The sequence below is a fragment of the Aspergillus nomiae genome (assembly GCF_001204775.2).
Source record: "Aspergillus nomiae NRRL 13137 chromosome Unknown contig00002, whole genome shotgun sequence".
In the NCBI taxonomy this organism is placed as follows: Eukaryota; Fungi; Ascomycota; class Eurotiomycetes; order Eurotiales; family Aspergillaceae; genus Aspergillus; species Aspergillus nomiae.
Window position 1 is genome coordinate 131,303 of NW_015378057.1, and position 21,353 is coordinate 152,655.

Here is a 21,353-nt window from a genome sequence, read left to right on the forward strand (position 1 = left end):
GTTGAGAAAGCTGTGACTGATGCATTATAAGGAGGGTTAACCGAGAGTATATCATATCGCAATGCTTACCCAAAATGGGTTATCCGCTTGATTGGGGTTGACAACACTTGGCGGCGGCCAAAAAGAAAATAATACTAAATCATGTTAATAACGAGGGACTGGCAGCATAGTCAGGGGCCAGATCATTAGTCTAGCAAATTCGCAACTTTTACTCGTCTCGGCAACATGCAAATGTGGAGCGCGATCGTCGCCCGTTTTCCGGTTTGGGAAATTTGGCCACAGACTGAAGGTCCACTTCACCATACATGGAGCAGGATTGTCCTGATGATAGGGTAACGCTTCCCCTTGTCAGAGTACAATTGCACAAGAGAACAGTCACGACAGGAGTAGATAATCAGAAGTGATAAGTCACGTTGCGTTCGCCATAGCCGCACCGTATGGGTGTCTATTCAACTGTTCTGCAACGAGCCCAAGCCATGTTTCTTAGCCCCACCACAAAGTATGGAACGGATAAGGGGTTGGACTAACGGTTACATGGCACTCGAATCTTGGTCGCGGGGTATTCAATACATACAGTGTCTGGCACTCTCTGCATGCGCCGTGGATCTTGGTGCGATTCATCACGGACTACAGAGCTTTGGACAAGGGTCTAGTGTGCCTTAGAAGAAAGCTAGGCATCGTCCAGAAGACCCTAATGGAAGATCGCAGCGGCCTAAAAGCCAAACCATCAGGCCATTCCCAACACTCCGAACGTCCGAGGCACTTGATGCGGGGAGAACTAGTGACTGACATCATGTGGATGATGAACGGGCTCATGAAACAGTCACAGTGGGCCACGGCAGAAGATATTCTCCGGCGAACTGCTTTCCTTCTGTAGGTTAGTCGCTCGCTAAGGCCGAACTAAACTTCTTGAACTGGCTACTGGGGCCAACGAGTGGCCCCTTTCTGGGCCTGATCTGCGGTGGGCACGCCCCCCATTCCCTTGTCAACCCAGAGTACAATCTCATTCACATGCCGACTGTCTGGATCGACCGAAGATCTAGCGTGCAAGACGGGCTTTAGCTGAGATTAAATAGCCACGCCTCGCCCCCCCTCCCCATGGGGTGCAACTCCCTCTCCAACGGATCATAACATCGCAGAAACAGTCCTCATGAGTGGCCACCTGAATCCGAAGGACTCGATGAAGTCCACATGGCGACGGGCAGATCGCGCCGAATGGACCATCTTCCACTGGTTCTATGAGATCACCAACATCCATCATGTCGCTTTGGATAAAGACGTGCCCGTCCATGATAAGCAAGAGAAGGTGCCTTACATGCCGGAATGGCATTTGCACCGCTGGGTGCTAACCCACTCCTTCATACCTCTGGCCATCCATCACGTTTATACGTCTTATACCGGTCACAACTTAAGCCCCCTCGCTGCCTTCGTCTTCTATAGCCTGGCTTTTAAAGCCATCGCCATTCATGAGATACACGTTCTTCGTCGGCTGGGCCATGTCCTAGGATTCCTTGATGGCGACCAACACGAGCGGGATGGAGTGCCGGATGTGGGCGTGGCAAAGGTCGCCCACTCGCTGATCTCCACATCCACCTTTCGCCCGATGTTCACCGTGTTCTTCAGCTATCGCGCCAGCCAACCTCCTTCGTCCATGAACTGGCTTTGGCTTCCCCTCGAAGCCGGGCTGTACGGCATCATTCTTGACTTTTGGTTCTACTGGTATCACCGCTTGATGCACGAAATCAACGGTCTCTGGAAATACCATCGGACTCACCATCTGACAAAGCACCCTAATCCGCTCTTGACGCTGTACGCCGATTCTGAACAGGAGTTCTTCGATATTGCCGGCATTCCGCTCATGACCTACTTCACCATGAAGTTCATGGGCTTCCCGATGGGTTTCTACGAGTGGTGGATCTGTCACCAATACGTTGTTTTCGCCGAGATCGCAGGGCACAGCGGCCTCCGCCTCCACACAGTACCGCCCAATACCCTCACTTGGCTCCTTCGGATCTTCAATTCTGAACTGGTCATTGAAGACCATGATATCCACCACCGCCGGGGATGGAAGAAGAGCGCAAATTACGGCAAACAAACCCGTCTGTGGGATCGTATCTTCGGCACCTGCGGAGACCGGATTGAATGCTACCAGGACAATATCGATTACGATAAACAAATTTCTATGCCGTGGATTTGATTGCGCAAACATCGAAGGATATGACATTTACGGAGAATATGCGAATCATGGGCGGAATATATCAAACATCAGGGGGATGGATATGGTTGAATCGCGTGTTTGGTTGGCCCGATCGATGGACTAAAGTACTGCTGTATATACCCTTTTGCTTTCACTTACTGTACGGATCCTACGTGACTGCCCGCCGGGGTAGCCAGAAATATATAATGACCTTGACGAATATAGTACTAGAGAATGAGAACAGAATCACTACTGGCCTTTAGTGCTATGGAGAACTTAGTATACCGTCTTCGTAGAACCATACGTCACGTCTTTACCTTGCGCTACGTATAGAACGAGAGATTGGCTTTCCATGGCTAGGAGGCACCCCCAAGAGTCGAATATGACCATCCCCATCGTCCCGAGTCAGCCCTGGTTTTGACTCGAACAGGCAACACCGGTGCATCATGTGACCAGTGATGCCAACAATGTCGATGAGCATCGTCATGACCCAGCGAGGCTCTTGCTGGACGTATGAGCAGAGACGAGAATACGAGGTCGAAGTCTTGGCTTGCAAATGCCTTCTTCGCCGTGTTGTTCTTGGCAGCGCTCCGTACCACCAAACCGGGTAGTATCGACACCTGGGTGCCTGAGGCTGCGTCAACGTGTTTTAGCCCGACACCAACCCCCAGTGCCTTGGATTGAGGCTGAGTAAAGCCCTACAAGGTGGATACCTCAGCTTCTGGTTGCCTTATTTGCACATAGTATGCTCATTGGAGGAACTGGACTCAGCCCTGCCCGGAGTGGGTAACACCGTGGTAGCCATGGATGTAATCTATCACTCTCTTGGCCCTTACCCAAAGTGGCCCTATCCAGCGCTCTCCATCTGTCTGATGTAGTTGAAAGATCTCACTATATAAGGAGATGTAACCCTTGTCGAGGAGAGGTTTTTCCCCACAGTCAACCACAAGCAACAATCAATAATTTCCAACTATAGCGACAATGGCTTGGAAATCCACCTTTCTTCTGACCTCTCTCTTGGTTGGCTCTTATGCCACACCGCTCCCAAAACATGCCCGCGCTGAAAAGATAGTCTGGGGCCCTTGTGGAGAGGATACCGTCACTGCGCCAGCTCAATGCGGCAACCTGACAGTGCCGTTGGACTACACCGAACCCGAGTCCGACAAAACACTCCAGCTCCAACTACTCAAAGTTCCAGCTACCCGTGAGCCGAAGAAGGGAAGCATTTTGTTCAACTTCGGTGGACCGGGGTTGGAGGCAAGACTTACCTTGTTTGCACAGGGTGAAGTACTACAAGCGTAAGATACCAACGTCGCGATAACAAGGATAGCTAGGATTCAAAGATGCTGACGGATGCCCAGTTTGACCGGTGGCCACTATGACCTAATTGCTCACGATCCAAGGTATGTTTGCGTGGCATGTTCGTCATGCATCTCATGGGCAGACTAACGGAACATTGCATTATAGAGGAACGGCAAACACCCTCACAGCATACTGCTCTAGAAACGAAACAGAGCGGCTCACAGTTAGTGTGGAATCACGATTTAGCGACTTCCCAAACGCCTCCGACACGATGGCACTAGGAAGGCAGTGGGCTGGCAGTGGATTGTTTGCCAAGGTTTGCGCGGAGGGGGAGCTGAAAGAAAATGGACAATACATGAGCACGGCATTCACGGCAAGAGATTTGATGCAGATCGTAGATGCAGTCACTGACGATGGTCTGCTGAAGTATTGGGGTAAGTGATTTCATTGAAAGACACACGACCTGTTCAAAGGCTAATCGGTATACTACAGGTTTCTCATATGGCACGGTGTTGGGATCTACTGTTGCCGCGATGTTCCCGGACCGGGTGGATAAGCTGATTATTGACGGTGTTATGAATCCACACCAATACTTCAATTCATAGTATGATTCGACAGTCTCCTTTTCGTGCGTGGGTGATACTAACTGGACTTCCCACGCACAGTGACACCGAAGTGTGGGCCGATGTAGACAAGGTCTTCACCAGCTTTTTCCAGCAGTGCCTCCAGACACCGGAACAATGCGCCCTTGCCAGCCGAAATGAGACTGCCGAACAGCTCGAGAGAAGCATTTACCAGTTGCTAGATGATGTTAAACGCGAGCCGATCGTCTATGAACACACTGTCATTGACCATAGCATCATCAAAACTTTCATTCGATTCTCTCTATACAGCCCTAACAACTATCCTACTCTGGCCGCTGCGTTTAACTACTTATTGGACCGGAATATGTCGAAGTTCATGGAGCTGCTCGAAGCCCAACTGGGAGGTGGATTACTGGCCGCGGCGGCGAGCAACGACGCGGCATTCGCCATTCCCTGCTCTGAGAAGAGAACCGGAGTACATACCTTGGAGGAGATACTGCCTTATATTGATCTCAATCCACCATCGAGTAAGCTATTGGGAGAAGTAGGAAACTCCATCGCCATGACGTGCACTCAGTGGCAGATCGACGCCAAAGAACGCTACGTGGGTAATTTCGAGTCGAAGACAAAACATCCCATTATGGTTATCGGCAACACTTACGACTCTGCCACTCCACTTGTGTCGGCCCGGAACATCAGTGCTAGCTTTGAGGGCAGTGTCATGTTGGAGCATGGCGGCTGGGGTGTAAGTCATTTTATTATTTGCTATGTCTGTGCTGTGGCTGGACTAACATGCTATTGTAGCACGCTTCTTTGGCTCACGGGTCTTCATGCACGTCCAAGATAGTCCGGGATTACTGGACCAACGGTAGTCTTCCTGCTGCTGGGACAAAGTGCGAACCGGATTATCCCCCTTTCGAGCCTGGTTCATTGAAAGATGTTCTGGTTAAGATTGGCTTCTTGGATAAGGAATAAGTCTTGTCATCAGCGCTACAGGTGAATTCTCATTGCTCATATATTGTGTTGAATATTCTTTTGACCCCTTGAATTTTGGCATATAGCGTTAGAAATTTATGTACACATGCTAGGCTCGATAGCTTTATTTATTTAAATATTACCTAGAATTAGAGTTCACATTCAACCATCTTTATTTCGTGTGTCCACGTCTACAACAATGATCTAATAATCTTTAGCCCCATTGATGAATCGACGATGGGGCTAATATCAGTGTACCTGGGAAGGCTGTGCGGTTGGTGTTAGGTCATTTTCTTCTAGGCTACCAGTGTCCAGTAGAGTAAGGGTACAATGCTCAAACGATGGTGCTGTAGAGACCTTAAGAGGATATCGTGTTACGATGTTAGAGAGTTCAGTGATCCTACCTCATAAAAATCATCACCGTCCATGTCTGCATTCCATCATATTGATATGCTTCTCTCAGGACTCTAATGGAATTTCCGAGTCTGCTTCATTTAGTTTGTTTTTGAGACCTTCTTGTGCACTAGTACTCACTCGCGGTTTCCTGCACAGCATATGCCCATTTCCATCTCCCTTGCCCCGGCAGAGCGTATAAATTGATAAAATACTCCTATATAGTGGATACGTTGCAATCTCGAAGGCCACAGTGTCAACGAGCCTACTAGATAGAGAGGAGTTTATGGCTACATAATGTATGCTGCACATGTGTCATACTGCGAGAGCCCTGTTGGCAGATGCGTGGCAATAAGGCATTAGATAGTGGTCTGTTAGCGGGGCGCCATATGCAAGTTCACTGCGCCGCATTGTCCTTTGACTCCTTTCTCTAAGCGAAATGCCCACATCTCTTTATATCAAAAACCATCCCTCATACCAGTAAACGGTTGACCACCATGGATAACTTGGTATACGAGCTAGATCCGAAAGGTGACATTTTCCTCATTCTGGATAACGTGTCTAAGGATTTTCCCTACAACCTACGAGATATTACCACTGTGGCGGGGTGGCCGGATGGACTCAGTAACCCCCCAGCTCCAACAAGCGATTGGAATAAAACCATCAAGCAAGAAGATGATGGAAGCTCAGGCGACGCTGTTGATTCAGCCAAGACCCCTAAGTCTCCCCCACAGCGCCGTCTACAGATTCGTGCATCGTCAAAACATCTGACATTGGCCTGCCCACAATTCCAACGTACGCTACAAAACGGATTTCAGGAGGGAACCGAGCTCAGGGCCACCGGCTGTCTAAAGTTCCCTGTGCGAGATTGGGAGGCAGTACCCTTCTTGGTCCTGATGTTAATCATCCATCATCGAACACGACTGGTGCCTCGGGAGGTGTCCTTAGACAGGCTGGTGGAGATCGCGCAGTTGGTCGATTACTATGAGTGTCATGAGGCAGTGGAACCGTTCTCGAATTCATGGCTCATTCATCTGAAGATCAGATCTTTGAGCCCCCCTCATTATATCCCTTCATCGGATGATGAGGCCAGGAAATGGATTTCTATATCTTGGGTATTTAACGAGGCCAACGCATTCCAAGAATCCTCCAAGTACTTAGAGTCCAAGAGCACAAGCACGATTAGCTTCAGTGGACTCCCTGTTCCCAGCACGATACAAGGTGAGCTTCACCTAATTTCTGAAGTACCTTACCACTTACAATATCCTTCTCAACTCCAGATGAGATCAACCGTTCCCGGCGAGCGCTGATGACAAAAGTCGTGGAGTGTATGCATAGTCTTTCCTCAACACTACGGGACGGCCCAGAACGATGTTCTGAGCTGTGTGATTGTGTGCTCCTAGGCGTGCTGACAAAAGGAATGCATCGAGCTGGAATTCTATCGCTGAATTCATTCTCAAGCTTTGAGGGGATCAGCTTCACCCAATTGGCACACGAGTGTCGCAACATCAAAAACCCGAGTAATATGAGGCATATCTGCAGGAATCCACTTAGTCCGTGCAGCGTATCCAAACAAGTCGAACCCCTGCTACGGAATATAGAGAAGCTCAATGTCGGGTTGAAAAGATCACAATTCGTCAAGGTTCCCTCCCTCTTTAATTGGAATACCGGATTCATCAAATCAACAGTGAAACTGCCTTCTTAGGTCCAATTTCACCTTCCATCTTACCGGCCTAACGCTCAATGGCTGATAAGATCACTTAATCCAATCTCTTCACTCCATCCAGATGGTGGATCTCAGTCTGCACCTGGTAACATTGACTTAGCCATTCTTATAATGAAGGCAACTGCACGTTATGTGTACTGTTCGATATTCTTATGTAGCGTGTTCAAAGCAGCTCTTGATGGACGCGATGGTATATTACGGAATAAACAGGCCATTCCAAGCTCATTGTTAGATAACAGGACATGGAATGACTGGCTCAAGCACAAGTAAAAACAATTTCCAGATTCATGCGTGTTAAGTTGACTAAATCAAGAATAAAGCATCACCTTCCCAGCGCCCGAAACAGTAATCCTTCTGAATGACCTTGACAAGGGGCAACTGACGCTCCACACTATGGTCCAGACCTCGTATCTTGAGGGAAAGAGAGGACCGGCTCGGTCTACGTCACGGCTCTGTTTCCCATGTTACGAGTACATTCATCCAACTTATCTTGGAGTTCCTGTATGATGTGGTCGGGCTTCTTCTCCTTCTTCGCCGTTTTCAGGCAACGTTTGAGACCTTCTTTCCTCACTTCATTGTTGGACGGTGGAATATATTCGCGATGACCGCAATTATGAGGCTTAGAGCATGGCTCGAACTTCGAGGCTAAATACCATTCGTGCCTTCGCTCCTGGAATGACTCGTGTTCTTTGCACATGTTGATGGCAAAGAAGGTTTTTGTGTTGTGCAATCGGGGTGAGAAAAGAGATCAAAGAGGATTCTGAGGGTAGAACTGATGGCTAAGACCAATATCTATTGCTCTAGCAGATGGCAGAATATGGTTGGAGGTTTATATATTCAATCAGTTACATTGGGTGGCAATTCAGCGCTGGGACCTGCCAGGACAATGGTTATATGCCGGGTATGCTCCCCCCTGCAGAGTGCTAAGGTATGAGATTTCCTTTCAAAGACAACAGGTGTCCGTGGTCCCCCCTTGAAAGCAGGTAATCTCCCATTGTCCTGTTAGACATACTTCTGATTGGCCGCTTATTCAGGACTGAACCATTTTCGTACAATCTTCTACCTACTACGAAGGCAAGTTCCCCATCAACCTGCGGCTGCAATCCAGAGTTTGTATGGGAATTCACCATAGAGGTATAGAAATAGTAAGGCACGTCAAACATGTCAATATCCAACTCACTACGTTTTTAAAGTGGTAGGTCGTAGCATGTTAACAACTAAAGCAATGTTCTAAATGAACGGGAGGGTCTAGCTGTCACTATGCCAAGGCAGGCCAGACTGGGATGTATGCTTGCTGGTGGCGAGTGAGAAGATGAAGGAATACACCCTGCTTTTTGGCCTTCAGAGACTCAGGGCCCGAAGTGAAAGAGAGGGAATTGGATCTTTTCACAACCTTGAGTGTGCTACTAGCAATTTCAAGATTGACGATAGAAAAGCGCTTGGAATAGCTATAGAAGGCACATAAATATTGAGCTGTGACCTTCTGACATATGACGAGTAAAATTGATTTTATCTATACTTTCCAGCTCGGATTCTGGAATTGCTCTCCTCTGAGCGTTCAAGTTGTATCTTCGCTCTTCTCCGGTAGACTTGGACTAAGCGGCCTGCAGCACCAGGTCGAGTATTGTACATTTTTCCTTTCAAAGTTCCGAAAGTCTCCCACAGGTTACAGGAATTCGTTACTGATGCCGATGCACTTTGACCACATAAGCCTTCCCTGCCTTGCTTTGGCTCAGATTTGTATACAATGCGTGGATGGCTCTCTTTGTAGAACCATGTGATGAAGGTGTACTCGAAGACACCGGGTGCATTGCTTCCTCGGTCTTTCGCGACTCTTTGATAAGATTCACAGAGGGTACGCCACTCTGTTGCCTATTTGTCAGAGTGAATTGATCATGAACTATCCTGCTAAGAACGCAATAATAAGGCTAGCCACTCGGTCATAAAGAATTGTCTAGACACCAGCAGTGGTGTCAACCAGCCCAACCGGGCAGCCTGCCAAACTCTGTTGGTTATAATACGTAATTCTGAAATTCTGACGTTCTTTTTCAACTCTAGCGAATGAAAGGCGAAATGAGTGATCTACTCTTGTAACCGAGGTAACATGAAGCCTGACCTTGGGACGATATGACAACCTTAGAACGCCATTTAAATGTCATAGATAATATCCACAAAAGGTCTAGTTGTCATGATATCGACAGACTAACTCACCTTTATGACCGAAACAATCGTATTGATCCTTAGATATATTCCACCGCCATTAACTCGTTCGTTACGCCAGGAACCAGGCATGTCCGTCATCGTCGCCACGTTTGACCCAGCCGACTGTGACCCTTCCAGTTGTGTGTTGTGTCTCCGGAAGATCCGCCGTCGAGAAAGTGCTCCTCTTTGGAAATGTACCTTTCGCGTTAGTAAGTAGTTTCTAATGTGTGTATCGGAAAACTACTTACTACATAATATGCGACACAGTATGGGAAACTACTGGTGAAATTGAGCTATCTGGGGTTGGTCTGCGGAGCATACAGGACCAATTCAACAGGTTTAGGGTACCACGCGACCGGCGCAAACGATGGGATACAGTGGGCGATGACTATATAACATTACCCTTACCGTGGAGGTGTACAGACAATCTGGTGTTCTTTCATGAGTTATGTTGGGAACGGTTGGAAGATCACTTCAATCCTGGCGAGATTAAATTAGGCACACTTCGGTGGATACTATTACGTCCTCTACGTCGCGGTAGGGACTCCCTTCGCTATGTTTCAAGAGGAGTTCGTGACCTACCACCGGAGCCACTGTTTTATCAGCCCTCCCTTGAGCAGTTGCTACGACGGGGAGTTCGGATACCAGATCGCACACCAGAGGTGGCAACCCAATTTGCCCGCGGGCGAAATGCCACCGATCCGTTCACAGTTCTGCCTTTGGAGATCAAAGAGATAATCGCGGAGCAACTAAACACCCGTGACATCCTAACACTTCGGACAGTTTCGCGTGCGATGGAAGGAGTCTTCTTCAGTTCTAGATTCTGGCGGACACGGTTCGAGGTCAATGGCGAACGGGGCTTTCTGTATCGTGCTGTAAGGGAGTCTTCTAGAGGAACAGGTGATAGCATCGACTGGCAACATCTGTATCACAGCACGTCCATGCTACCTTGGAACGACCAGTTTGATAGGATGTTGAGAATCTGGGAGACCTTCCGGTGGATATGAGACACATGCCTCTGCCAGAATAGAGGACAGACCCCCCCCCTTGGACTTTCAAGGTAGAGCCTTGCAGCACTATCACAACACACGCTATGAGGGAACAAAGGACAAAGGTTGAAACCGTGGATATACCTCCCAAGCTCGCAACGATCGGAGTATCTATACTAGCTGATGGTGAAGATATAGTTATCACTGGACTGGAGTTCTACAGCGAAGACGGCTCCAGCAAGTCCCTCGGCTATAAGACCCCAGGTGCCAAAACGCGAACAGAAACGGAGATGGCCGCGCGAATTCAACATCGACATCTAAGCGGCTATTCATCTATGAGTGGAAAGATGGATCCCCAGCCGTTACAGGATTTCTATCGACCACCAGGCTTTCATGTATTGATGGATGCAAGATCATTGGGAGGGTTTGAGATAACAAGGGCACCAAACGGCATCTTCGATCTTGCCTGCGCCGTCAGGGCCAACCAATACATTCCGGAGGTCATCACCGGACACTGCAGATGGCCAAGTTGAGATCAGTAGTTGCTACGTCTGACATATGTGTATGTTGATCTTTCTCTTCTTGATCTTGTTCCTTTTCTTCTTACTCCCTCCTGAACAACCGCATGATTGCTTGCAGGCCATGGCAATCGCTGACAGGCCCCGAATACGACAGGCTCGAAGGATACTGGATCTTGGCATTAGGGGTCATTATCGTTAACAAAACCCCAGGCGCTTGGTGATCGTATTTGATGAGAAGAATGGACTGACAAGTTCGACACTACTATGAGTCTACTGAATATGCCCCAGACCGTAGTCTCATCTCGTGAGCCTAATCAAAACACCGTACACAACGTAAGTTCATATGTAGAGATGTCGTTATGGGCTGACCACTTCTGGCATGCATGAACCTCGGGATAAGTGCAGCTTCTCCGGTTAGCGCCCAAGAGAACACCAGATCCACCTATGACTATGCATATCGCTCGCAATCGCTCCACCAAGCAAACCCCTCTTCATACAGCCAAGGTGAGGGGAACTCACTCTAGCTCATGATATAAAGCTTTCGCACCAACCCCCTAGCCCTTAACCCCAAACCCCCGTTCTAAGCTTCCATCGCCAATCGATAAATCCGACGCAATGACCATCCAACCCTGGCACGAAAAAGCCCTCGCCAAACAAGCCACCGCGGCATCCAAAATCCCCCCCGAATGGCGGCTCCCTGAGTCAATCCAGGCCCAACTCACCTCCGACCCTGGTCTGAACTGTCTCGACATCCCAGCCCAAAGCGGCCTCCTCACGGCCCGCGAACTCGCCATTACCACGACAGAAGACGCCACTGCCCTCCTCGCCAAAATCGCCAACCAAGAATACACCGCGGTGGAAGTCACAACAGCATTCAGTAAACGCGCAGCAATAGCGCAGCAACTCACCAGCTGTCTCACGGAGACATTCTTCGATGTGGCCCTCACCCGCGCGAAAGCGCTCGATGAGCATCTTGCCTCAACCGGCAAGACAGTCGGGCCTCTGCACGGCCTACCCATCAGTCTCAAAGATGGGTTCAATGTAGCTGGCATCCCGTCGACGTTGGGCTTCGTCTCTTTCATAGATAACCCGGTCCCGACGACTAACTCCCCCCTCGTCGATATCCTCCTCGCTGCTGGTGCCGTGATCTACGTCAAGACGAATATCCCGCAGACGTTAATGATCGCCGAGTCGCATAACAATGTCTTCGGGCGGGTGTTGAATCCTCACCGACTCAATCTGGCAGCAGGGGGCAGTTCAGGTGGCGAAGGCGCGTTAGTCGCGCTGCGGGGGTCGCTGTTAGGCGTGGGCACTGATATCGGGGGCTCGATCCGTATCCCCGCGTTATGCTGTGGGGTGATTGGGTTTAAGCCGAGTGCAGGGAGAGTTCCATTTGTGGGACAGACGAGTCCAGCCAGACCTGGTCTTGCGGGGATAGCGCCTGTGGCTGGCCCGTTGTGCCATTCTGTTCGCGATGCGGACTTGTTCTTCAAAGTCGTCGCCGACTCACGGCCCGAGGATGTCGATGACCAGGTGCATGGGCTTCCGTGGTCGAGTCCCACCACGCCGCTTAAGTCGTCGCTGACGATCGGTCTTCTTCCTGAGGACCCGTCGAGGCATATCACCCTAACATCCAGCGCACACTCTCAACTGCAGTGAAGAAGCTGTCCGCCGCGGGCCATCGGATCGTCGATTTAACCGGGAAATGTCCCTCGATGAAGGAGATAAGCGATATCGCCATGGGATTCTTCCAGATGGATCCTGACAGGACAGCACTGGGCCACCTCGCAGCCAGCGGGGAGCCCTGGGTCCCATCTTTGAAATACACGTATGATCCTAGCGGGGCCGGTCCAGAGCCGACATTGCGACAGCTGTATGACCTGAACGTTCAGAAGGCGGGTGCTACCGCGGCGATAAGAAAGGTGTTCCTGGATAATCAGCTTGACGTGATACTAGCACCGGGGCATCAGAGCTGCGCGCCTGTGCATGATACGTTTAGGTTGCCGATCTATACGATGCTGGCGAATTTGGTAGATGTATGTTCTTCGTCTGTATATTTGAGGCTATCTGGTTCTAATTCTTGCAGTATCCGGCATGTATTATTCCATTCGGGACGGCTGATGAGGCGGCTGATGCCGAGTTCGTTCGTGATATCGAATACATTCCTAAGTGTATGTGATCCCCTTCACATATCTGAGAACAATCGTACTGATGAGATACAGATACCCCGAAAGAGGTCGAAGGCGCTCCATGCCATGTCCAGCTCATTGGAAGACGATTGAAAGACGAACTATTGGTGCAGCATAGTAAGGTTGTCGAGGGTGTGCTGAAGGGTAAGTGAGTGACATCGATGCTGGAGTAGGGAGCAGTTGTATTGAACACCATCAATTCGAACGTACCTATTCTCTCAGCGATGCTTTAGATACGAGATGATGAGGACGAACCAGTGCGAAGCAATTTAATCCATATATTATTGACATGTAGTTGATTTGATCCACTGAGTATATATAAGCATTTGAGCTATAGGTGCCAGATATATGATTGCTAGTGAGATAATAGCCAAAAGGTCAGGCACTGTCTATCCAAGCTCTACTCATCACAATCATAGCCTAGCTCCGCCCGATTTCTCTCTTCTCCACATTCGCACCAGTCAACGTAGCTGCCCATTTCTTTCCCTCAAACTCCACCGTCAACGTGAGCTTTTCTTTCGGGAAAAGAGTAACATAATTGTCAGACCAGTATACCGGGGCCAGCTCCTGTTCTTTCTCGTCGGTAATCGTCAAATGCATAAAAAAGGCGGGCACATCGGACGTATTCTCGAGCGTCACCTCGGCCAGCGTTGAGCCCTGTTTCGATGCGGTCGTCCTCATGCTTGCGGACACAGATGCGGTACGCATCTGGTTCAATGCCGTGAGATTGGTATATTTAGTGACGGGTGTGGTGTAGAAGTTAGAGTTGTCCCAGTCCAGGCTCTCAGTATTGGGTGGGAGCCAATAGACATTGCGGCTGAGCGTGGTGCCCTTCTGCGCGTCCTGAAGGGTTAATCTGAGGAAGCCAACATCCTTGATCTTCTTTATGTCCCGTACTGTTGTTACCTTTTTCGATGTTGTTGGGGTGGTATATGTAGCGACCTTTTCATGGTGCATAGATTTGCCATCGAGATCAATTAGATCCACTGTGACAGTACGCTTTCCGAATTTGTCCAGAGAATGATTGATGATATGAACAGTGTGCGCTTCATAGTCATAAGCGACATGTTCCAAGCGGGCACCCACCTTGGTCCCGAAATAGGATCCGGCCGGGCGTAAGTAATAATCAAATAGCTGCCAGTGTAGATTGGGCCAGACGCTGTTCAACATCCAGTAAACCACGCCCGTGGCCGGGCGACTTGCATTCTGGCGTATGGCGAATGCTTCAAATTCCGCTCGAGTCCCTTCATAATCCATCATCTGCGATTTGCGAAGATAGTCTTCCAATCCGGTCGGTGGCCCGTACCGCGCAAAAAGTCCCTTATTGTACAGGGCGCGGTCTGCGAAAGGCGAGTCATTCTTACTCATGTGCCATTGAGGCTCGTCTGGCTTGAGCCACAGACTCGCCAATTCCTGGTCAGTCATGAACTGCTTTAAACTGCCCAGCTCGGGTGTTCCCACGCCGGGCCCCTGTTCTGAGCCGAAGCCAAATGCTGCCCCCAGCTTATCATGGTACCAGTAATTGGGCGGTACCCAATCGTACGGTCCGTCCATCTTCATGCCAGACGGCCCCAGGATCTTGGAATAGCCACGCTTACTTGCCGATGCAATGATCGGGTTGGGCCAGTCCATACGATTCAGAGCGTTGACATAGACATCTGTGGCCCTCTCGTTGGGCCAGAAGTCTGATCCAACCAGGAAGGCCAGCATCGAGGGATGAGCCTGCATCATGTTTGCTTCATGCAGCATTATAGCTTCTGCAACCGGATAGTCTTTCTCTGTCCATTTGACTCCGTCCGCCTCATCATTGTACTGCGCTAGTTAGCCATTGCAGTTAATATAGGCGAGGGGTTCCACTTACGTCCCATCCCTCCCATTTGTCGCAGCACTCCCACCCCGATATCACCATCATTCCCATCCGATCTGCAAGGTCATAAAATTCCGGATGTTCTTGTTTCCCCTCCAAGCGCACCGTATTGAGGCCCATATCCAGCATGTAACGGAAGATCTTCCGCAGATGCTCGGCGTCGAACCGGAGGAACATGTCCGGACTATAGCCGCCTCCCCTAACGTGGAACGGGTATCCATTGACGCTGAACTCGGTATCATTATGCGAGTTAACCCTTGACGTAACGTGTCGAATTCCGAACTGCGTTGGTGGTGCGATATCTGAGACATCATTCTGACCGACAGTGGTCTTGGCCTGAACCGTGTACAGTGGCTGTTTCCCCCACGAGGCTGGCCACCATATCTTGGGATTCTTCAGCAGTACATTCACTGAGATTGTCGTGCTGTTGTGTGGTTCTAATTTGAATTCCTTAGAAAACGCGACCGTGTGGGATGCATTGTCCTTCTCCTGGACGGTACCATGCACAACCCCACTGACAATGCGATTCTCGTGGTTTTCAATGTCCACGTTAATGGTGGCAGTGACTTTCTCGGTATGTACTCCAACGAAGTCTGTCAGAATCCGTGGCGAGGACATCGACACCGGTCCGGTCTGCTTGAGTTCTACATCCCGCCAGACTCCCGTTCCATTATCGGGCGGGTAGGGGTTCCAGTCCACGAAGCCCTGAGCAAAGTCACGGAGGTAGTTTGTCGGATGAGCCTGGATCAGCAGGACATTCTTTCCAGTCTGCACAAACGGCGTGATATCATAGCGATGACCACCGTATGATCCCTGTTGGGTGGCATTGGAGGCAATTTGCTTTCCGTTGAAGTAAATGTCGGCCTTGGAGGTTATACCGTGAGTGACGAGGAATATATGCTGTTCCTTCGGAGGTGTAACAAGGCTGATCTCCTCGCGATATAGCCACGGGGAGCGGAAGATAGTCTGGTCGACCGTTGCAAGATTATTGGAGTAGAATAAGTGTGTGTCATTGTAAACGCCATTTTCAATCAGCCCTGCCATGACAGTAGCCCGGGCGCCGGTTCGATACCAGGAGCTAACATTTTGAGCAGTCGGAAGGGAGAGCTCATTCAGATTACTCGATGCGTGAAGGGCGGATTGCAGATGCCATCCAGGAATCACAGCCGTGTCACCAGGGGAGGTGACAGAAGCGAGGCCAAATGGCAGCACAGCAACCGCTGGGAGGAAACCTCGTAGATGCATATTACCGGGCGAAACCCATGTACGGTAGGTCGGTTGAGGATCATGGACGAGCACCCGGCAGTGTGCGAGCCGGGAAATATATGCAAGGGCTGAAGTTACATACTCCGTAAAGGTTTAAGACACCCTCCCCTTGGCAAACAATCTCCGACTTTCGAAACTCATGTTAACAGAACAGCCCATTCGGAAAGCGACCACGATCCACTCGAATCTTACAGGCAGCAGTGTTGGTGCACTGCATGGTTACATCGTGTTCGGGTCATCCCGAGAGATCGTCGGTGACACTACATAGAGTATGTCACGATGCCGATAGAGCGATGGAACCATGGTGAAGAATCGGCTATCCTGCCGATAGTACCCGCGTGCCTGGAGGGAATTCTGTTACCATAGACAACGCCATTCTTTGCCTGCCAAAGTGTCGTTGGGTAGCATTAGCCAAGACGAGATACAGATATCCAGTGCAACACCGCAGCCCCATACTGGATTGTCACAATTTCCCGAGCTTTCATGAATTCTGGGGTAACAGTGGCCCCTTACGGAACCTACCCGATCGTGACGATCCATATATTTTTATAGAAGCTGGGCTCACTACCACATCTTCACTCGTTTTGTTCTCATCTCAGACTCCGTGAACCCCTGGAAACGGCTCTAGGCCATGATAGAGTCAGTTCCGTGTAAGGACTATGTCGCCACTAGTGAATTAATTCAACACCCGGAGTCCTCTGGCGCCCGTCCCGATGCGATGCAATCATAAAATACCGCCGTTAGAACTAATCGACATTGGGTCGCTGGCAGGTGGTGGGGATCGACTTCTCCTGGCGACAAAAGACAGGATCCCGCTGATCTGATTGGACCCTCTACTTATGCCGGACTAGTGTCTGCCAGCGAGGCAACCAAGTTTCGTGCATGTTTCCTGCGGTTATAAAATGGCGCATGTTGCCCAGAGGGTCGTCCGTCAGCTTCTGAATTGCGAGTCCCGGTCTGTTACTAGATCGGCCAGCGCCCCTCAACCATGATCGTCAGCGAACAACCGTACGACTATATCATCGTCGGCGCAGGAATTGGCGGTCTAGTGCTAGCCTCGCGTCTCAGCGAAGATGGCACTGCCACTGTTCTCCTGGTCGAAGCCGGGCCTAATCATATGGGAGACCCGCGCATCGACACCCCAGGCCTGCTAGGCGCCATGTTCGGAGATCCGGATTTCGACTGGGACTACTTGACCGAGCCGCAGGTCAGTCGTGTTTGACGTGGCTGGGTCATGGCGCTTACTGACAAGCGCTCTCACCAGGTTCATGCAAACAGCCGTCAAATGGGCCAGCCACGAGGCCGGATGGTTGGTGGCTCTTCAGCCTTGAATTTCTCTGTGGTGGCGTATCCATCACGCGCTGACTTCGCAGCGTGGGAATCCCTGGGCAACGACGGGTGGGGACCTGATGCAATGGCTCCGTATCTGCGTAAATTCCATACGTACACGCCGCCCAGCGAGACCACCAGTGCGTTACTTTCCCTGGGCCAGTACATGGAGCCAGAGAACCAGGGCAATCAAGGGCCAGTCCCAACCTCTCATCTTGATGTCTATACCCCGTTCAACCAGGCCTGGAATGAGACATTTGCCCACTTGGGTTGGGACACTCACGCAGACCCGATCGCGGGCCGCACCGTGGGACCGTTTACGCCGCCACTGTCAGTTGACAGGGAAACAGGCCAACGGGGATATGCTGGGGCTTACTACACCCAGGACGTCGCCCAGCGCAAAAACCTGCATCTGCTCACTGAAACCATGGTAGAGCGAGTGACCCTGACGAAAGCCGACGACAATCAGGTGACTGCTACGGGGATTCAGATTCGGACCAAAGATGGTCAGCAACTGGAGATCTCTGCCACGCGTGAAGTTATTATCAGTGCCGGAAGTCTGAATTCCCCGCAGCTACTGGAGCTGTCTGGCATCGGTGCCGCAGATCTCTTGCAAAAACACAATATCTCGGTGGTGCTCGACCTACCTGGAGTCGGAGAGAATCTTCAGGATCATTGCATGACTACCATTAACTTGGAAGTCGCAGACGGGCAGAGCTCTGCAGACATCGCACGGGACCCAAGAGTGGTCCAGTCTCTGATCGAGCTCTATGAAAAGACACGCGCTGGTCCTTTGACGGGCATGCCCGTTAGTGTGGCCTATCTGCCAATTGTTGACCACGGCGGACAAATCCCACGCGAGCGGGTGGATGATCTGTTGACGCAGTATCTGGACAGCCTGCAGGCTGAACAAGTCTCGCGCAGTCGGCAGCTACAATACAACATCCTGCGACAGATGCTCCAGGATGATCAGACAGCCTCCGCACAATACATGTTCCTCAATGCACAAGTTAATGTAAAGTCTGGGGTAAATACAATGACCTATGCGCTGTCGAAGGCGTTGCCCGAGAACTACATCAGCATCATGGTCCTACTTAATCATCCCTTCTCGCGTGGATCTATACATATCCGATCTGCCAACCCAGGCGAGAAGCCTGTCTACGACCCCAAATATCTATCTCACCCCTTAGATTTAGAAATCCTCGCCCGACACACTCAGTTCCTGGACAGGATAGCTAGTACGGAGCCTTTTAGCTCGCTACTCAAACCCGGCGCTCGGGTACCTGAGGCGGCAATGGATCTGGCAGATCTGGAGAAGGCTAAGGAAGTAGTTAAAGATCGTCTATTTCACGACTTCCATCCAGTGGGCACATGCGCCATGATGCCCGCAGAGCTGGGCGGAGTAGTGGACCCCCGGCTGAAGGTCCATGGCACGCGCAATTTAAGAGTGGTCGACGCCAGCATCTTTCCCCTAGAAACGTCGGGGAATATTCAAGCAATGACATATGCAGTAGCCGAGCGCGCGGCGGACATTATCCGCGTAACTGCTCATCATTAGACAGGAGATTGGCGCTCATCGCGTGGTGTTCCAGGTTGTTGTGGCTTGGAAGTGGTACTGGAATGTAGCCTTGCCGTATTCATTAATTGATGTTGTGCATAGATCCACATCTGTAAGAACCCCCTCGGCTCATTCGGCGGGAATGGGGATGGAATTTGACCCTGTGAAGTCGTAAGTTTTGTATTAAATTGTCTGGAACGCTCGACGGGTTTCATGTGGGTGGCTCAGCTCCATCAAGTATCGCATCGGCATTCAACGAGTGTTTCCACGCAACCACTGCATTCCCATCCCTGGAATGTTGGCCGACCTTTATAATAATGTCGGTGGACTCAATGGGCTCTTCCGTTGATCGTGCCCGTCAAGTCTGTTGTCTGAAAATCCACTCACAATGCGAAAACCATGGTGTCTCAGCCTGGCGCTGCTTGCCAGCGTCCAGGCTATCGATATGGATGTAGATAATCCTGGTAAGATGCTGCAGGCCCTGTGGAGATGGAACGCTGCTAACACTAGCAGAATCGGTGAAACAGGCCAGTTATGCGATCGCTAATAACATGCTCTCTCACTACACTGGCATGAATCCAGGTACAGTGAATCTACGTTATTGTACAGTACGGACGTTTGAAGATTGACGAGAAGCGGCGGGCTTGGGCCCGTGTTCGCGACATATCCAGGCGATACACCCGGCGTCTTACCTCCCCCTTATTATTGGTGGGAAGCTGGCGCCATGTTCAATTCTCTGATTGATTACTGGTATTACACGGGCGACGACAGGTGGAACGACATGATCATGGAGGCTGTGACCTTTCAAGCAGGCGACGATGCGACGTTTATGCCTGCCAACCAGACGCACGCCGAAGGCAATGACGACCAGGCCTTCTGGGCCTTTGCAGCCATGAGCGCCGCCGAGCGAAACTTTCCGAATCCACCAGAAGGGCAGCCAGGGTGGTTAGCCATGGTGCAAGCGGTGTTCAACACCCAGGTCGCACGATGGAGCCCTGAGACGTGCGGGGGAGGTTTGAGGTGGCAAATATTTACCTTCAATAACGGATACCATTACAAAAACACCATTGCCAACGGTTGCTTTTTCAATTTGGCCGCACGCTTGGCAAGGTACACAGGGAACCACACATACGCCGATTGGGCGATTCGAGCATGGGACTGGACTGAGTCGGTCGGCTTCATAACCGATGATTATCTGTTCTTGGATGGGGCGGACGAACTCAAGAATTGTTCCGAGTTCAACTACCTTCAGTGGACGTACAATTCCGGGGTGTATCTATTTGGTGCCGCGAGCATGTATAACCTGGTACGTATGTCTTGTTGTAAGATAACCAGAACTCAGGCTAACGAGTCAGACGGATGGCGATCCTATCTGGAAGGAACGAACGCAACGCATCCTTGACGCCACGAAAGTATACTTTCATAATGATGTCTTGTACGAACGAGCCTGTGAGCCCATCAACACTTGCCAAGTTGATCAGCGGTCGTTCAAGGGGTACCTGGCCCGGTGGATGGCAGCATCCGCTCAAGTCGCTCCGTTCATCTTTGACCAAGTGATGCCCAAGCTACGTACTTCAGCAAGTGCGGCAGCGCGGACGTGCACTGGGGGCTCCGATCACTCGACCTGCGGTATGAAATGGACTTCAGGGCAATGGGATGAGAGTGATGATGTGGGCGTCCAGATGTCTTCATTGGAGGTCATACAAGCGACCCTCGTTGGGGGTGTAGATCCTCCGCTAACAGCAGACAACGGGGGTACCAGCAAGGGAGACCCTAGTGGTGGAATCAAACCAGCAGATGCGCAACCCCATACCCGTCGAATGACTACCAGCACGGCTAATCGAGCGGGGGCAGGCATTCTGACGATACTAATGTCGCTGTTGATCTTCTATACGGTTTGGTGGGGGATATACGAGTAGCACCCCACTGACTGGGATGACTGTGAATAAGTTGACGAGCATTTGTGATGTAGATGTTTCTCTTGAAACGGTTAAAATATGAGTTGAATCTTGACGGTTCGCCAATCATCGTAGCCACCGAGACAAGTCCCCGTAGCGATACCACTGGAGTGAATGTATAAACACTAAACACGACTTGGCATGCACAATAAAGCACAATTGATCTGTAGCGTCCGGATATCCGGGTATATCATAATATGGAGAACTCCACCCAACTGTGCGGGGAAGCTGGGGCACAATCAGCCATCGCGGCGACATTCCGCTGGGCAGTGAAGTATATATGCTCCCGTACTCGCC

General features: G+C 50.5%; 8 protein-coding genes across 8 annotated transcripts; 7 read left to right on the top strand and 1 right to left on the bottom strand.

The window, feature by feature from the left end:
• Positions 1-1,150: 1,150 nt before the first annotated feature.
• Positions 1,151-2,197, top strand: ANOM_000054 (sterol desaturase family protein; the record flags this gene model as incomplete). Its single annotated transcript, XM_015545312.1, has 1 exon — positions 1,151-2,197. One exon carries the CDS (start codon positions 1,151-1,153, stop codon positions 2,195-2,197), a length of 1,047 nt encoding a protein of 348 aa, XP_015412456.1.
• Positions 2,198-3,178: 981 nt separating this feature from the next.
• Positions 3,179-5,058, top strand: ANOM_000055 (proteinase; the record flags this gene model as incomplete). The annotated part of the gene is made up of 6 exons (XM_015545313.1): positions 3,179-3,495; positions 3,559-3,600; positions 3,665-3,933; positions 3,992-4,103; positions 4,165-4,828; positions 4,888-5,058. The coding sequence occupies 6 exons, from the start codon at positions 3,179-3,181 to the stop codon at positions 5,056-5,058; spliced, it is 1,575 nt and encodes a 524-aa protein (XP_015412457.1).
• Positions 5,059-5,948: 890 nt separating this feature from the next.
• On the top strand, positions 5,949-6,761 carry ANOM_000056 (uncharacterized protein; the record flags this gene model as incomplete). The annotated part of the gene is made up of 1 exon (XM_015545314.1): positions 5,949-6,761. The coding sequence occupies one exon, from the start codon at positions 5,949-5,951 to the stop codon at positions 6,759-6,761; it is 813 nt and encodes a 270-aa protein (XP_015412458.1).
• A 3,711-nt stretch (positions 6,762-10,472) lies between these two features.
• On the top strand, positions 10,473-10,901 carry ANOM_000057 (F-box domain protein; the record flags this gene model as incomplete). Its single annotated transcript, XM_015545315.1, has 1 exon — positions 10,473-10,901. The coding sequence occupies one exon, from the start codon at positions 10,473-10,475 to the stop codon at positions 10,899-10,901; it is 429 nt and encodes a 142-aa protein (XP_015412459.1).
• A 603-nt stretch (positions 10,902-11,504) lies between these two features.
• ANOM_000058 (general amidase-B) lies at positions 11,505-13,230 on the top strand (the record flags this gene model as incomplete). Its single annotated transcript, XM_015545316.1, has 4 exons — positions 11,505-12,480; positions 12,546-12,925; positions 12,976-13,060; positions 13,112-13,230. The coding sequence occupies 4 exons, from the start codon at positions 11,505-11,507 to the stop codon at positions 13,228-13,230; spliced, it is 1,560 nt and encodes a 519-aa protein (XP_015412464.1).
• Positions 13,231-13,498: 268 nt separating this feature from the next.
• ANOM_000059 (putative glycosyl hydrolase) lies at positions 13,499-16,190 on the bottom strand (the record flags this gene model as incomplete). Its single annotated transcript, XM_015545317.1, has 2 exons — positions 13,499-14,890; positions 14,940-16,190. The coding sequence occupies 2 exons, from the start codon at positions 16,188-16,190 to the stop codon at positions 13,499-13,501; spliced, it is 2,643 nt and encodes an 880-aa protein (XP_015412465.1).
• Positions 16,191-17,199: 1,009 nt separating this feature from the next.
• On the top strand, positions 17,200-19,098 carry ANOM_000060 (GMC family oxidoreductase; the record flags this gene model as incomplete). The annotated part of the gene is made up of 2 exons (XM_015545318.1): positions 17,200-17,418; positions 17,476-19,098. The coding sequence occupies 2 exons, from the start codon at positions 17,200-17,202 to the stop codon at positions 19,096-19,098; spliced, it is 1,842 nt and encodes a 613-aa protein (XP_015412389.1).
• Positions 19,099-19,452: 354 nt separating this feature from the next.
• On the top strand, positions 19,453-21,113 carry ANOM_000061 (glycoside hydrolase family 76 protein; the record flags this gene model as incomplete). The annotated part of the gene is made up of 4 exons (XM_015545319.1): positions 19,453-19,562; positions 19,612-19,680; positions 19,770-20,404; positions 20,454-21,113. Coding segments are annotated over 4 exons (1,368 nt in total), but the record flags the coding sequence as incomplete, so codon positions are not given.
• Positions 21,114-21,353: the final 240 nt, after the last annotated feature.